At 42.2% G+C, this 17,771-nt stretch overlaps 1 protein-coding gene across 1 annotated transcript in view; it reads left to right on the top strand.

Moving 5' to 3' along the window:
- The first annotated feature begins 4,204 nt into the window (after positions 1 to 4,204).
- Positions 4,205 to 17,771, top strand: part of LOC148010863 (Zn-dependent exopeptidases superfamily protein) — a 198,549-nt gene continuing 184,982 nt past the window's right edge. The window contains exon 1 of the mRNA XM_087671354.1: positions 4,205 to 4,644. Coding sequence (XP_087527480.1) covers positions 4,339 to 4,644 — 306 coding nt within the window. The 5' untranslated portion in view covers positions 4,205 to 4,338. The remainder of the gene's footprint in view (positions 4,645 to 17,771) is intronic.

Raw genomic sequence — 17,771 nt, 5'->3', positions numbered from 1 at the left:
CCAATCGTATACAAGAGAGCATATACATAAGCCAAGAGTCCCATTGCCCCAAAGAACCAAGCTCAAGTGTGTAAAGAATCCAAAGCTCTAATGCCAATAGGAAGTAGCTTCCACTAAAGCAAATCTAAATGCTAGATGAGCAATACAAGCTTAAGACATCAAATACATGACCATCTGGAATCCAATATACATGGAGCATGAAACCCAAGTAAGTCTTCAAATCCATAATATTAATGACTAAAGCAACTAAAGCATAAAGCCAAAGCTCCAAAGCATTCAATGTACCTCAAATCCGAGTGGTAAAGCCATCCATAATCATATTTGGGTCCAAGTGTCAATGCTAGACATCAATGCATGCAAGTGGTATACCCGAATAGTATCAAACCTCAATAGGCATAAAGTTATTGTTAATAGCTTGTTGCCCGAAGTGTTGTTATAACAATGAAATTTTGAAAATTTGTGCTAATTAAGCTCTGACCAATCCAAGTAGCTTCCCAAAGCATAATCATAATATCCAAGCACCAAAATAACATCATTGAGGCATTAAACATGCATTATGAAGCTCACTATTTGTTGTTCAAACTAGAATATTTTATGTATATAGCTCTTATCACACTCTTTGTTTCTAGCTATAGAATGCATGAATCTGATATTGTATGCAAAAGTTACTTCCAAAATATGAAAGTATTGCCAAGTTGCCATAACTATCCATGACTTCTGAAGCATGCTTTGTAGCCATTCAAAATGGATAGAATGTATACTCCTTAGCTCAATAAGCACTCAATAAGGCTCAGCTAAGCCTTGAGAAGCTCCTCAACAAGCCAAGAACAAGCTAAAACAAGTAGGGAGAAGGGAAGGCTTAATGCATACCTTGGGAGGAATAAATAATCACTGCCATGAAACCTTGAGTTGAAGCTTTGAATCTAGGAGAAAGCAAAGGATGAAGAAGCTCCTTGAATGGTTAGCTCTAATACCAGTTGAAAGGTAGAGTCCTAGTGGAGGCACGCAAGCAGAAGCAAGAGCAATAGCTGATGAAGCAAGAGAGAGAGACACTGTATGTGGAAACTCCATCAGTCCACAATGTGTGACCGACCTTCCCTTATTCAATAGTCATTGAAAGAATAACGAATAAAGTGATGGTGATGGGCACTCGCCACCTACAATGCATAGGTGTGTGATCATGGTATGTGAAGTAAATACAACACTAAACAAGTAGTCTACCACTAGGATAGCTACTTGATTATGGAAAAATGGAGATAAAGATGGATGGATATTCAAAAACTAATAGAAGAATAGAAATAGCACTTTTGTGATGAAAGAATACAAAGAGAGAGGAGAGAAGGAAATAAAATCACCATATGTTAATGTTAACTTTGTTAAATTTATTATAAAAAACATAGTAGGTTTATATAGAGGTAAAGTAAAATTTACGTCTTCTTCAAACCATCTCACAACATTATCTTCTGGGGATTCTCATGAAATTGAAAAAGACCTAAATATTTAAGGTTACATAAATATCTTTTGTCCAAGCAAGTGTAGCCTTGATACTAGTGTTCACAAGAATCAAGGTACCTAAACAATATGGTCCAAGGATATAACGATGGTCTCGTTTCGTTTGTGCCATGTGGCATGTGTTGGGGAAGTTTTGTATATTTGTTCTCTACAAACAGGGCATGCTGCTCCTTGCATCAAATGTCTTTCTCTTCTACTGCACATTAGACCTAATTTGTAATAGGTGAATTGAGAGAGTCTCTCTCTTTTGCTCAAGACTCACAAGGAAGAAATGAGAAGAGAAGAAAAAACCTAGAAAAAGCATTGATTACTCTCCTCCTTTCTATCACAAGTCACATTCTTTGTCTTTCTTCTTCTATGAGTTTCCATGCTTCTCTTCTTTGTTGCATGTTGGCTATTCTCCTCTCCCCTCTCTCCTCTATTGCATGCTGCTTGCATACATGCCTTTGCTGTTGCATGAGATGCTAATGTGTTTTGTATGGCTTGATCATTGAGTCCAATCTCATCTAATTGTTCAAGGTTGGTTCAAGACTTACTGCCACCCATGAGTGCTGTGTGTGTGTGTGTGTGTGTGTGTGTAAATTGGTGGAACTGTTTGGTTATGCTAGCATGTTGAATTGGTTATGCACAAAAATAGATTATTTATGTTGGCATGGTGGATCGGTTCGAATTTGTGCCCAATCATATCTAAACATGCAAGGTCGGTTTAGGACTTGCTACCACATGTTCTCACTCGCTCTCTCTCTCTCTCTCTCTCTCTGTGCATAAATTGATTGGTTATGTTGGCATGCTAAATTGGTTGTGCATAAACAAGTTATGTATAAACTAATTATGTTGGCATGTTGAATTGGTTATGCATAAACTGATTACGTATAAATCAATATATGCATAGATTGATTTATGTTGAATTGATTATGCATGAAGTGATTGACAGATCATACATAAAACGATGTGTGAGTTTGATATATAGAACAATGCATAAAGTACTTTTGTATAAATTGATTATGCTTATTTTGATTATATATAAACTAACTATGCATAAATTGATTGTGTTTATGTATGTTTATTCATATAGACATCATATTATGTTGAATTAATCAATGCTTACTCTGTAAATTGATTTACATTAAATTGTTTTTGTATAAATTGGTTATGCATAATTTGATTACGTTTACATTGATTGCACATGAATTGATTATGTATAAACTATTTATGTTTATATTAATTGATTATGCAAAAATTTATTATATATAAATTGATTACACATAAACAGATTATGTATTGTGCTAGTTTTGCCAATTTCGTGTGCTTTTTTTAAAATAACATCAATTTGTGTTATTTATAATCAATGATTGTGTTAATCAGTATTTTAATATTAAATATATTATTGATAACAATTAACGTGGATTATTGTCACTCTAATATGAGTTAGTTTTGTTAATTTTGTGTATTTTTTGTATTGATAACATCAATCCATGTTATTTATCATCAATGATTGTGTTAATAAAGAATTTTAATATTAATTATTGTATCAATAATGATTAATGTGGATTATTATGTCATTAATATGTGCTACTTTTGTTAATTTGGTGTGTTGTTTGTGTTAATAACATGAACTGGTATTATCTATGACCAACGATTGTGTTAATCATGCATATTAATATATTAATTATCATGTCAATAATGATTAACTTTGATTATTATGTAACTAGGATGAGATTAACTAATGTATATCTGTAGTGTTAATTCATTAACTTGTGGTTTGAGGATCTAACTCGGGAAGTGTCTAACACATAGGTGGTGGACAGTGTGTAAATGCTTGTGGACGGATGACGAATGGAAACTTAGGCCGGTTACACACCAAAAAAGGGACGCCCACTTTGTAAGCTTTGACTAATCAAAACGCTTATTTAAAGGTTGGTGTCCGCAATCTTTTACACACTGGAGAGGACATGACCTGTTGTTTACCTGCTAAACAGGTGAACTCCCCGCCCACTTTTGGATGGGGAGTCTCCCCTGCCCACTTTGTAAAGTGGCGGACAAGGGTGTACTTTTTGCATTTGCAACCAATCAAAAGATTTATAAGACTGGTTACACACCAAGTAACGGACGGCCAATCCCCGCTTAGAGTGTGGGCATGCACTTTTTGAAATTGGGCATGAACATGGGCGTCATACCTTTACACACCAAAGGGACACAGTTTGTAAAAAAATAAAAAAGAATAAACTTATAAATCTCTTGATTGGTTGCAAATGCAAAAAGTACACCCTTGTCCGCCACTTTACAAAGTGGGCAGGGGAGACTCCCCATCCAAAAGTGGGCGGGGAGTTCACCTGTTTTGCAGGTAAACAACAGGTCATGTCCTCTCCAGTGTGTAAAAGATTACGGACGCCAACATTTAAATAAGTGTTTTGATTGGTCAAAGCTTACAAAGTGGGCGTCCCTTTTTTTGTGTGTAACTGGCCTAAGTTTATTCTTTTTTATTTTTATTTACAAACTGTGTCCCTTTGGTGTGTAAATGCATGACGCCCATGTTCATACCAAATTTCAAAAAGTGCATGCCCACACTCTGAGCGGGGGTTGGCCGTCCGTTACTTGGTGTGTAACCAGCCTAAGACAGTAGGCTAAGTTCCGAGGGCCTGGGGAGGGTCCCGTTCCGTTTATGCCACGCGGCGTACAGAACATAGCCTCCGGTAGAGCAGACTAACTTTAGTGGTTGTCGCCACCTTCTGGAAACAGGTCAGGAGCGAGGAGGAGGGAAGGCCTGGTTCGCTACAAGGCAAAACCCTAGCACACCGAGTGAGCACGGGACGAGCTCCAGCTTCCATGGTGGAAACTCCTTCTCTAGCGAGTAGAAGGCCCAGCAAAAAGAAGAAGAAAGACTCTTACGAGGAGGCAGCTTCGATGGCCTCCTCTCCCTCTTCCTCCTCCGCCTCGGTGTCCTTCAAGCTAGGGCTTGGCGCTCTGCTGATTCTGTGCCTGACGTATGGAGCTTTCTTCTGGATAGCTCGAAGGTCCATCTACAACATGCATGTGACTCCCCTGCCTGTCAACGCCTCCCTCGACAGATTTTCTGAAGGCAGGGCTCTAAAGCACATTTGGTACCTTGCAGACGAGATCGGCATTAGACAAGTACGACAGAGCCACTCGAAGCCATAGCTCTTTCAACAATCTGATCTGAATTAATGGCATTTAATCATCATAAAAACTTCATCAGCAATGACATATGAAATGCATCAAAAGTAAAGGATGACAAGAGTGATTTTGGCATCAGAAGCAAACTGCTGCTGAATACTCCACTCTTACAGATGGGAGTTAAATCTCTTGGGGACAAGTGTCTATCGATGAGGTCACGAGTTCGAATCAGTCGTATCATTCGTGATATGGATTTCAGTGCACAGATATCACACAGACTTGTAGGGAAGAGTTTATGAAATAGAAGTTAACTTTAGTCGAACACCTCCCTTGATCTCGATAGAATTGCTCTGCCAGCCACACGACCTGGATGCTCTGAGAAAAGAACCAAGGTCACCACTGTCTGAAGTGTAATTGTGTTCCTGATTATTACACCAAAATGTACTGCTTTGTTGAGCGCCAAAATAGTAGACCTTCCAAGTGGATTTTTATTGGTAGATCGTAGGTAGACCATCCAAGCACAATCTTACACGTTCATTTGAGCACTTTTGTGCTCATTCCTAGGTGAGACGAACAAGTGACTTAAGCTCCTATGTGGCTCTTTTTGCACTTTTGATTAGCCATTGGTATTTTGGAAAGGGTGTGATTGATACAGCAGCGACTTGTTGCTCAACGACCATCGATACATGGAATTACCTTGCTCATAGATAACTTGCCCTTCAATTGTATGCCTTTACTTGCCCTTCAATTGTATGCCTTTGGATCATTCTTGGGCCTACAATATTGTTTGTTTTTCAACTACAAGTTTAGAGATCAGAGAAAGAAGGTAGGAATGGTGAGAGATCAGAGAAAGAAGGTAGGAATGGTGATTGGAACAGGAGAGTTTTGATGGGTTATTGAAAACGATCTATTGTTCATTCTCTATTCTATTTGCAAAGGATTGATTTGTGGGACTCAAATTTGCACTTTATTTTATTGGCAAATTGTTATTTTGGAGGGGCCCAAGATGAGATAAATTGTCTATCATTCACTCTTTATTGTAATCGCATATTGTTGTTTTATTGGCACTCAAAACAAAATGATTGGGACCCCATCATGTAGATGCAACCACTGTTCCTAGATGCTTGTTTTTGTCACTGACTTTGGCTGCTTGGATGGGTGAAGGCTCATTATGGTCTTAACGAGCCTTGGCTTTCAACTAGTTCTTATTGGATGACAACACACCATAGGAGTGAATACTTTGGCGATAGGCTGAACATTTTTTTGATGGATAAAACATAAGCACAAATGGCCATTTCAAAGTTAAATTGATGAGCACTAGGGCGGTTTATGCATGAGCCAAAGGGGTTCTTTCATTTGCCTTGCGATGGAGGTTTCGAGATCTCTTTTACATCTTCAATGCCACTCAAATGATACTCCTTTTAGTTGATTTCCTCTCTCATCCTTTGACATTCCGTGAGCAATTCTCAGGATATTCCAACCATTGGTGAGGAGCAATTGAAGAAATTGTTGCTGAAACCCTAATTTGTAGTAGCCATTAGGGATTCTCAATCACTTGGGGATTTGTATTCTCTAATTGGAGACCCCATACTTAGAATAGCAGTTGTGAATTGAGAATTTATAGTTGATTTGAGGGGCAAGCCCATTCCTATTCGATTTAGTGCAAGAGAAAAAGACCAATTCGTGCTTAAATGGTAATCTAATCAATGGGCAATTTGGTTCTTAGTGTTGTTCGTCCTTAATGATAGCCATTTGTATAGAAGATTGAAGGAGATCAGCCCATATCTCAATGTACTTCAATCGAAAGTAATACAAGATAAAGAAATACCACAAGGGGTGCCAATTGTTGGGGCCAATCAAGTGCTGATTGTCCAAGATTAGTGTGGTAGTATTTTCAGTTTTACGGAATTTATTTGCTTGCTATAATTAGTTTTAAATCAGGTCATCTACCACCCTATCTGAGAAGAAAGGCTAGTTGCATGGTTCTTGTTGGGCCCATGGCATCTAATTGGAAGCAAGAAGCATTTCACGAGTTGAATTCGTGATCAATTGAGTTCTACAGTTCTACAGCAAGCATCTCTTCATATATTGAGATGGGATCAAGTAATGATGATGTCTCTCAGTCTGAAAATTCACAAAGTGAAGGTGGAAATGCATGGCATGATGTTGGACAAGGCATCGAGCATGGGCAGCAAGCTGTGAATATTGGTGTAGATCAAAATATGGGTCCTTTAAGGCCTCAAAATGCTAACGATCAGCAAGAAGGATGATCGGTTTAAGGCTCAATTAAGAACAACAGCTGATCTCTTTGCAAATTAGTAAAGAATCCTTGATTTGTGCAATTCTTGAATGCTCCTCCTAAGGATAGCAAAGTCAATAACAAGCAGTTGTCTTCTAAAGCTTCAAGGCAGCATGAGGTTTCGAAGGGAGAGCCACTTCAGCCACAAGATGCACACAATGTTGGTAATGACCAAAGGCAAATGATGCTAGTGGGCAAAGCACCTCAAATGGAAGGCCAACTTGGTAGTGCCAATCCAATGACTGGGATGATTTGGTATTGGATCTATTTTCCATGCAATGCTTGGTCAAGGATCATCTATGGGGTTGCATGGCCGGAATCCTTTGGTATGAAGCAAACAATGCATGCAATGCAAGGCCCAATGTATTTGGGTATGGTAAGTGGAATGCAAAATCCCATGCATGGTAATGTTCACATGATTCGTGGGGCATAGTGGCATGTTTGGTAATGCATTTGCTAAAGCTAATGTGTTTGGTGTTCCTGGAATGAATGCTAGTTATGCAAAATCTCTATATATGTTGGTCATGAGGGAAATGCAGCCAATATTTTGGCAGCAATATGACGATTCCAACGATTTGTGTGGTCTATAGGGAGCCTAGAACCTAGTGGAGGTTTCAATGCAAGTGAAGTTAGAGATAAAGTTTCCATGTGCTGCTTAGTGAAATTTAGGATTGTTTCACCTATGGGTGGATGCAAATGGATGGAGAAGGGTGACTTGGCATATCATCCTTAGCGTTGCACTTTAATGTGTTTCAGCTAGAGCTGACTTTGGATTGGTCTTTTTAAAATTTAGCAAAGCATAGAGGATTTAGAGTATTCCGTGGTGCTGAAGGGGGAGATTGCACCTCCATTCCCTAGTGATAATAGATAGCTCAATTATGTAGTGGAACTCATATTTGCTTGGTTTGCATCCAAAATATTGTGTATTGATAGTATTTTTGCCATTGTAATCACTATTCAATGTACTTGTCATTGTGAGTTGGTATGTAGATACCTATGGTTTGTACCTAGGATTTGAAACTATATATTTGCAAGACTACTAGCATGTATAGAGTACATGGAACACATGGAATGCACATTTGGATGTGATGTACATGATGTTGTTGTCAGAGTGCAGCGAATGCAGAAGTGCATGGACAAGACTGAAAGACAATGAACACAAGAGAAAGGGAGTGAGAAAAGAGATAGAAGAATGCAGAAATTTGCAGTCAATGAATGCTGAAATGAAGAGGGCAGATGTACAAGGGCTGTCATTGTATCTTCTTGAGGTGGATCTCTCTCAGCAACTTGCAATGATGAAATGAAGAGGGGCAGGCTGAAATGGGCCATAAATAGCCAGCAAAATAGGGGAGAAATATGGCAGGTCGGCTTGCCAAATGTGTCCAATTGCTGCTACATTTGGTCGACTTGTCAAATCTGGCCAAAGGCCCACTAAAAATGGCCCATTGAGCAAGTGCAATAAATGCTAAAAATACAGCATGCATGGGTGGCATTGTGTAGCGAATGAAACCTGCATGGATACTGGCGACTATTGAAAATAATGCCCAAATTGATAGGAAAAATGCCTAATGCCCTCTGAGAGTATCTCCGAGAGTGCACCAATGGTAGCCAAAGAAATGCTAGTCTAGGGGATGGCTAATCTCTAACACCCCTTCTCGAATTGCGGACGTGGCATAAGACTTAGGGATTTGGAGTGCTGTCGAAGAACAACTTGAGGAAGCGCCTTCGTAAACAAATCTGTGAGATTATCCTCTGTCTTGTAGTAAACCACATCAATGGTCTCATCCAAGATCCTTGAATGAAATGGTACTGAATCTCAATGTGTTTCGACCTAGCATGAAACATTGGGTTCTATGCCAAGCAATGCATTTCTCATCATCACAATGAAGTGTCGTAGAACTTGTCTGAGGATAGCCAAGTTCTCCTAGCGATCTCCGAAGCCACACTGACTGACATCTGGAAGAAGACACCGCTCTATACTTCGCCTTTGTGGAAGAAAGGGCAACAATGGGATGCTTCTTGCTACTCTATGAGATAACACTCACACCCAAAGTAAAGCAATATCTTATTGTTGACCTTTGTTGGTCAACATCTTTTCGACCCAATTTGAATCCGTCTAGCCTATAAGAATCAAAGGTGAATTTGCAATACCTACCGGATAATGAATACCAAGATAGGGGGTTCCCCTTAGGAACTAGAAAATCCTTGTAATAGCCTTCCAATGTATAGCTTGGGTTCACTCATGAACCTGGCTAACAAACCTATAGGAAAGCACAAATCAATCTAAGTATTAAGAAGCCAAATCAAGGATCCAATCAATTGCTTGTAGCGGGTAGCATCCTCTGTCGGAGAATCTGCATGGGCCATAGCCATCCAATTCGGATCCATAGGAGTAGAAATGGCTTTACAGCCCTTCATCCCAAATGTGGCTAAAAGTACCTGCACATATTGCTGCTGGGAGATAAAAACCCCCCCTTGGAGTCAGGCAAATCTCATGGCCTAAAAAAGAAATGGAGAAGGGCCATATCTGTCATCTCAAACACCTCATGTGGTTCTGCCTTAGTCTCCTTGATCTTCTAGGCATGGTCACCTATCAAAATGAGATAATTCACATAAAGCATAAATAACGCGTGTCCTCAAGTGGAGGTGTGGACATACAATTGGGGATTGGAAGAGGAGCGTCAATATCCCAACTCCCCTTGGAGGAACAAGTGTATCTTCTCGTTCCAAGCATGTGGAGCTTGTTTGAGGTGGTAAAGGGCCTTCTTCAACTTGTACACTTGTCCATTTGATGAGGAAAAGCCAAGAGGTTGCTCAACATAAATCTCCTTCTTCAAATCACCATTTAGGAAGGTAGATTTTACATCAAGTTGATAAATTGGCCATTTCCTATGGTTGGCTAAGGCAATAACGGCTCCAATGGTAGCCATTCAAGCTATAGGTGCAAAGGTGTCATCGAAATCTACCCTTGATCATTGTGCGAAGCCCTTTGCAACGAGCTGCGCCTTGTGCTTATCTAGAGTACCATAACCGTGATATTTGGTTCTAAAGATTCATTTTACACTGATTACCTTCCTATGAATGAATTGAGGCACAAGATCCCAAGTGCCATTCTGCTCAATAGCATCCAACTCGTGCTCCATAGCCTTCTTCCAATGCTATGACTGCAAAGCCTCCTTCATGGAGGTGGGCTTCCTATTCTTTATGGCATGGGTCATCAAACAATAGTTAGTACAAACAAGCTCGGTAGTATGTGCTTGGTTTCTCCAAGATTGCCACCAATCATCTTGCGGCTGCCACTTCCTAGGGACTCCCTCAATCCTTGAATCACGGAGTGTATCATGAGCCCAATGAGGAGCCCGGATCTCTCCTCTTCCCGCTCCATCTGTTGAAGTCTTTGGAACATCCACTGATGTTGGCTCAATCGAGGAAGCCGGTGGGGAAGTAGTATTCTCATATGAAGATGAAGCATCTCCACGAGGCGCGGGCTCCAATACAGCTGCTAGCGCTCAGCTATCTCTTGAATCTAAAGCACACAGTGATCCTCATCCCCCTCTGAGGTTGGAATCTCTACGAACTGAACATCTCGACTTATGTAGACATCCCACTTAACGGGATCATACAATTGGTGACCCTAGGATTGCAAGCTGTAGCCCACAAACACGTGTCTTTGAGAAGCCGCTTCAAATTTATCATGCTGTCTTCAGAATGTGGGCATAGGTGTCACATTCAAAAACCTTAAAATAAGAAACACCAGTCTTAGACCCAAAATACACCTCATACAAAGAACGGCTAAAGTGGGAGATTGATTAAGGATGTGGATTGTAGTAGCCATAGCCTCGGCCTAGAGACACTAAGGTGTCTGTCTATGCTTCATCATGGTGCGAGCCATCTCAATCACACTTCGGTTCTTCCACTCTAATATACAATTTTCTAGGTGTGTTTGTGTTTGCATACTCCTGGTGGAGACCACAATTTGCACAAAACCTAGCAAGATCATTAGAAACAAATTCTCCTTCCTTATCTGATCTTGACGTCTTTAGTTTCCGGTTTGATCGGTTCTCCTCAAAGAGTAACCAATCCTTGAAGTGGGTGAAAGCCTCAGACTTTAACTGCAAAAAAGAAGCCTAAATCATCCACAATCAGCATGAAGTACAAGCTAACCTTAAGGGACTCCGTCCTCACAGGTCCACAAAGATCTATAGAAACAAGCTCCAAGGGTATTGAAGACCGCCTCGAAGCCTTTTTGGAAATGGCATCACAATGTTGTTTTCCACGAATGCAAGGTACACACGGTTGCTAGCTCATCACAATGTCCGACAAGTTGTCTCCTAGATGCTTTTCGAAGGTAATCATAATTTAGGTGGCCAAACTGAGCATGCCAAAGCTTGAACCATGTCTGAGAGGTGAGAAGGAGAGAAGTCAAGATAGAAGGAGATCTTAGCTTGTAGACTCTATTCTCCTCGTAACTGGAAGTAAGCACCTATCTCAATCCACAATCAAGAATTTGAAAGGAATCCTTGTCAAACTCAACCAGGATGTTGAGGGCACAAATCTTGTGTACCGAAAGTAGATGGTAATCCAAGCTTGGCACATAAAGCACCTTTGAAGTATGGGCATTGCCTTCCTATTTGGAATAAGCTGCATGCTACCCCTCCCTTGAATAGGAACATAAGAGCTATTGCCAATGAGAATCTGCCCGTGTGAAGGCCGCAAATGGGCAACACTTGCTGTAGAAGGAGTCATGTGCCGAGAGGCACCATTGTCAACAATTTACTCATGAGGGTGTGGGGCTGTTAAAAGAGCTTCAAAAGCCCTAGGGTTCAATGCCTCAATCACCTCCAAGTGGAGAGAGGCGGTTGACGAGGGAGCAACCACCACTCTTGAATCCTTTGAAGACTTCGATTTCTTCTCCTTGTCCTCTTTCTCCTTGTTGGAGCAATCCTTCTTTCAGTGACTGGATTTGCCACATATGCGACAAGTGGAGTCCTTTTCTTTGTCCTCCTTCAATTTATCCTCTATCTTCTTCTTTTGGTCCTTCCCACTAACCTGTCAATGTCTCCAATTTGGAAGCATTCTATTCTTTCAATTGCTCCTCCTGGTCCAAAACCATAGGAACCAACTCTTCTCAATGAAGAGTCTACTGTTTGCCTTGAAACAATCAAAGCGGAGTATAATGCACTGAATTGGGGCACCTGCATCTGCATTTGCTGAAGTTTACTGACATGCTTCTACATAGAAGAAGATTTGTTAGGACTCGAAGTCCTCATCTAAACTTTGAGACAAATGTTGGGTTGGTGGGCCATTCTATTAAGAGCTGAAACTTAAGGAGGGGGTATAGGCTGGATAACAACGAGATGAGCAGAAGTAAAGAAACGACCCGCTAGCTTCAATGGAGTTGTAAGACCAATTAGTGGGAGTGTGGATCCACATCCATTCCTAGGAGTGAAGCATGAATGACACTTTTACAGTGGTTGAGGGTATTGTTGTGCTCAAGACGTATCATTGCTTTGAGGATAGAAGTGGCCTCAGGAGATTTTGAACTTTGGTGCTGATCAAACTTGGACCAGCATGCTTGATTGAGAGCCACAGAACTACATCGGGTGGACCTTGCGAACAGATACACATCCAGCTTAGTGTACGGAGGAATGTTGATCATGATTACCTTGCGCTTCATCATGGTCGTCTGATTGTACATTTGATCAAGCTTCAGCCATATCTCCCGAGCCATGGTCAAGTGCTCGATGTGACCAATGATGGCTAGAGTGCAAGAGAGAGAGAGAGAGGAAAGAATAGATGCAAGCATTCAATTTGTCCCAATGTGCCTGTACCTTCATCAACTCAGATTTCTCATTTGAAGAAAGCTTGGAGGAATTACGATTTGTAGGACTGTTTATAGCCTCGGTCATTAGCTCCGCTAAATTTTTGATTTGAAGGAAGAGCCGGTAATACGGGGACCTTATGGTCCATAATAGCCTCAAACTCTTCATCAATTTTGGTCGACATTGTAAATGGAATGACCTGCACAAAAACAAGGGGAACCTCCTTTGACTCTGCACATGGTGCCGGTGCCTTCCTCTGCTTGTCCTCAAAGAGTTTTACCCGCTAGAGGCAATGAAAACTCAAAATCTGCAACAAAAGGATGAAAACGTAGCCTTTCCGCCTTCACAAACAGCAAGGACCTGCAAAAAACAGCAACTTCTCTCCTCCTTAGTGCACAACTTGTTCACTACAGCCTCCAAAGGATGAAAATTCAAACTTTTGTCGGGAAGAATCTGCCCGATCAGGTTTGCCCACAATCAATCAGCCCTTCTATGCTGTTGTGATACCATGTCATAGTGCAGCGAATGCTGAGGTTTGCCCACAATCAATCAGCCCTTCTACGTTGTTTTGATACCGTGTCAGAGTGTAGCGAATGTGGAAGTGTATGGACAAGACTCAAAGACAATGAACACGAGAGAAAGGGAGAGAGAAAAGAGACAGAAGAGCGCAAAAATCTGCAGTCAATGAATGCTGAAATGAAGAGGGGAGATGTACAAGGATTGTCATTGTATCTTCTTGAGCTGGATCTCTCCCACCAACCTGCAATGGCAAACTATAGCCATCAAAATAGGGGAGAAATATGGCAGGTTGACTAGCCAAATCTGGTTGATTGCTGCCACATTTTTGGCTGACTTGCCAAATTTGGCCAGAGATTCGGCTTGAGGAGATACACCTACAACCCTTGTATATCTGCCCTCTTCATTTTCGCATTCATTGATTGCTGATTTTTGCGTTCTTCTGTCTCTTCTCTCTTTCCCTTTCTCTTGTGTTCATTTTCTTTCAATCTTGATACCGTGTCAGAGTGTAGCGAATGTGGAAGTGTATGGACAAGACTCAAAGACAATGAACACGAGAGAAAGGGAGAGAGAAAAGAGACAGAAGAGCGCAAAAATCTGCAGTCAATGAATGCTGAAATGAAGAGGGCAGATGTACAAGGATTGTCATTGTATCTTCTTGAGCCGGATCTCTCCCACCAACCTGCAATGGCAAACTATAGCCATCAAAATAGGGGAGAAATATGGCAGGTTGACTAGCCAAATCTGGTTGATTGCTGCCACATTTTTGGCTGACTTGCCAAATTTGGCCAGAGATTCGGCTTGAGGAGATACACCTACAACCCTTGTATATCTGCCCTCTTCATTTTCGCATTCATTGATTGCTGATTTTTGCGTTCTTCTGTCTCTTCTCTCTTTCCCTTTCTCTTGTGTTCATTTTCTTTCAATCTTGTCCATATGCTTGTGCATTCGTTATACTTTGACTCATGGAGTAGTAAGAAGGAGCCCATTGTTGCCCTTTCTTTCACCGAGGCGGAGTATAGAGCAGCGTCTTCTACCACATGTGAGATGGTGTTTAGCAAGTGGTGAATGAAGACAAGCCTCACTCACAACTCGAAAATGAGACATTAAGGAGTGCGGGTTAGGGAATTTGACTTTGTTGAAAGACGACACACAACAAAAATTTTCAATGTTTTACGAATATATCACAACCAATACACGAACTCAAACAACCAAATATGCCTCTAGTAACCTAAAAAAAACTCAAGGTAGAGCATCGACAAGATCAAAACAATTTAAACTTGAATTCGAAAAAAAATCACTTATCACTTCATACCTCTTAGAACCTTGTTGTGAAGGAAACTGCTAGGGTTTGCGCTGAGGATACACAGAGTGTACGACCATGACAGAAACACAAAGAGATATACACAGACACTGAGGGCAAAACTCAAACCCTAAACGCAAAACTCAAAAACTCAAACCCTAAACGCAAAACTCAAAACTCAAACACAAACAAAAGAAGGGAGAGAGAAAACACAACTCTGAAGTGAATGAATGCTGTAAATGAATGTCAGAGTGTACAGTGTGCTCAAGGGCAGAGCAATGTCGGAGTGTGATGTCCACCGAAGATGGATCCCAAGTTTGTGACCTCCAGTCGGAGTGTAGGAGTGCTGAATAGTGAATGGCAGTAGGCTGGTCACCAAAACGCAGCAGTTTGGAGGTTGGAAACTGGTAAACGCAGCAGTGTACCACTGATCGGAGGCTGGAAACTGTGCATAGTCTGCTGTAAACAGCAGGCTGAAATAGTGTCTGAGAGTGTCAGGGCCTGCAATGTTGAAAACGCAGGTTGGCTGACCCTAGAGATGATGGATAGCAGGCTGAACAGGAGTCTGGGACAATGTGGAGCAGTCGCCAGCAGCTGAGAGCTGTCGTCTATAGCAATGGACAGGCTGAACATAATGTGGCTGCAGTCGATGATGGCTGGACAGCAGATGGAGGTGGGCTGCAAGCTGGAAACTGGGCACCAAAAACAGTAGAGGGTGCGTGGGCTGGTGTAACCTGCAAACAAGGATGATGGTTGAATAGGGGCAGCCCGTCTATTTATAGATGTGGAAGGGCGCCCCAAAAATTAGGGTTTCCACGAAACTCTCTCGAACTGCTCCCTTTTTTAGGGTTTCCATTGAACTCTCTCGAACCGCTCCCCGTTTTAGGGTTTTACTCTAAAAAAGCATTTTTAGTGTGTTTTGGGGATGTTTAAGAGGCTAATCAGCAAGTAATGCATATTTTAGCTCAACACCCCCTCTCAGGCCTAAAACTGAGTTGAAAGGTTAGGCCAGCCATTGTGATGTTTATGTATCCCAAGGCGTCCCACCCCAAGGCAGCCAAGGCATCGGACAAAGGGTGCACGTCGGCTGCCCAGTGGTCTACCAAGACTACAGAGGCTATGGTTATTGATCAAGAGAATCTAAGTAGTCACCTCAGAGAGGACAGGGCATCGAACAAAGGGTGCACGTCAGTTGCCCAGTAGCTTACCAAGCCCTACAAAGGTGGATGGAACTACATGGAAATTTTTTTTTTTGGTTTTTTTTTTTGAATAAGTGAAGTAAATTTGATGGGATGCGGCCGATTGAGTAAAAGTGACCTAGAAGACGGGAGTAGGGAGGGTACACCCAACACATCACAAAACAATACAAGCTAATCCATCCACTCAGGGCGTCGATGACGTGGGAAAATAGGTGATGAGGTATCCATGTGATGAAGAAGGATGGTGGTGTGGTAACAATAGCCGCCGGTGGAAACAGCTTAGGATCCGCGCAAGTGGTGCTCTGCACAATGAGATGCAAAGTATGCTACATGCTGAAGAATGCTCATGCAGTAGGTGCCACTTGGATAGTGTCCCTCGTGGGGAAATTGTTCACTTGTCCAAGCGCCCTAGTACAAGGATGATGTGATCATGCAATGCAAAGGGTAAGATACAACTGGGGGAAGAAGCGGATGTCAAAGACAAAGTGCTGAAGCCTGTAGAATACCAAGAAGGGTAGGAATCCCCTCTCAACCTGGATGTAGTTGCTGAAGAAGGAAGAGGAGCATGATGTCGGTCTTTATATGGTGCCGAGAACCATAAATAATGAAAGAAGATGAAGTGGATGAAGCACCGTGCTAGAAGAGCAAGGTAGAAGTCACTGCCATGATAGCATCGAGAGAGATACTGCACAATCCGCCTTGGGAGGGGAAACCGCCATGCTGGAAGAAGAGCAAGCACTCCTAGGATGATGAAACCATGAAAGGAACGATGCGCATTCCCACGTCTCTAGCCCAGGAAGGACCAAAGCAATCTGCAAGTTAGCCCTATACTGAAAGACAAAACACTGCAAAAGAGATGTGAATATGCACACACAGAGATTAGTAGTGAGATGCTCCAAAGTAAAACAGAACAGAAAGAAAATCTAACTCAAAATAAATGCAATGAATGTGTATGTGTGTGAGTAAATGCAGTGGAAGACAAAAAAATGGAAAAACTAAGGATAATGAATCCTATGGGTCCAACTCTAAGAGTGCGAAAAATGAATGCTAGATTGACCTAGGGTATCCGAAAGGACCTAGAGGCATGCAAGTTGAAGAAGGTGGCTACCATTGCGTATGTCTAGTAGCAGGGCTTTGCTAAGGAAACACTTGATGAGGTGGGGAGGAAGGTGAGATGGATGCATGAAGTGCAAGGGGATCGGCAGTTGGCCTGTCCTCTAGCGGCCGAGGTAAGGGGGGTTGTCTTGGCACGTGGTACAGTGAGGTGGCGTAGCTATGCCACATCTGTGGGGAGGAAATGTGTGTCTCTACTCGGGGTGGTTGGAATGCCTTTCACACCTCCTTGCTGTCCTGCCGTGGGAATAGCGGATAAAACTCGTGCTCTAGCTTGGATAGGTATGCCCGCTTCTTCCTTCGCACTAGGCGACGAAAGATCATGCGAGCTTGGCGGTGTGTGTATTTCCCTTCGGCTTCCCCTTGTTGGAGGTGGAGGCAGGTTTCCTTGCATTCCTTGTCGTACCAGCTATTGCGCGGGGCATTTTTGCTAGGAGGGGTGGAGTGGGAGTGTGTGTGGGGGAAGTACGCCGCGGTTGATGTGTGAAGGGTCCTAGTGAGTTGTGTCGTGAACTCCTCCAGGGGTGTGTGTGGGTCCATCTCCTATAGGCTCCAATACAGATGATTTGAGTAGGCACTCGCCGTCGTCTTGGTGAAGTGGTATTTGGGGAATCTTTGAGGGTTGCTCACTGGGGGTCCCCTTGTAATTACATGTGATGCTAAATTGGAGGTATGCATGGTCCGCGGCTACCGCCAATGGGCGTGGTGAGATGCTGAAGGTCTCTATGTGCGGGATCAAGGCAGGCGGCCCTAACAAGTAGTCTAGTGTGCTGCCTTCTCCCGAGCCTCTAGATGTATGCCTATGTGGAAAGCATGTGAGTGCATTAGACCTAGGCCATTTGGCCAAGCCATTAAGGATGGCTAGTCCGTGT

Source organism: Lygodium microphyllum, chromosome 29, assembly GCF_053477565.2.
Source record: "Lygodium microphyllum isolate KBCC chromosome 29, Lygodium_microphyllum_v1.1.10, whole genome shotgun sequence".
In the NCBI taxonomy this organism is placed as follows: Eukaryota; Viridiplantae; Streptophyta; class Polypodiopsida; order Schizaeales; family Lygodiaceae; genus Lygodium; species Lygodium microphyllum.
This window is presented reverse-complemented; position numbering and strand designations above follow the sequence as displayed.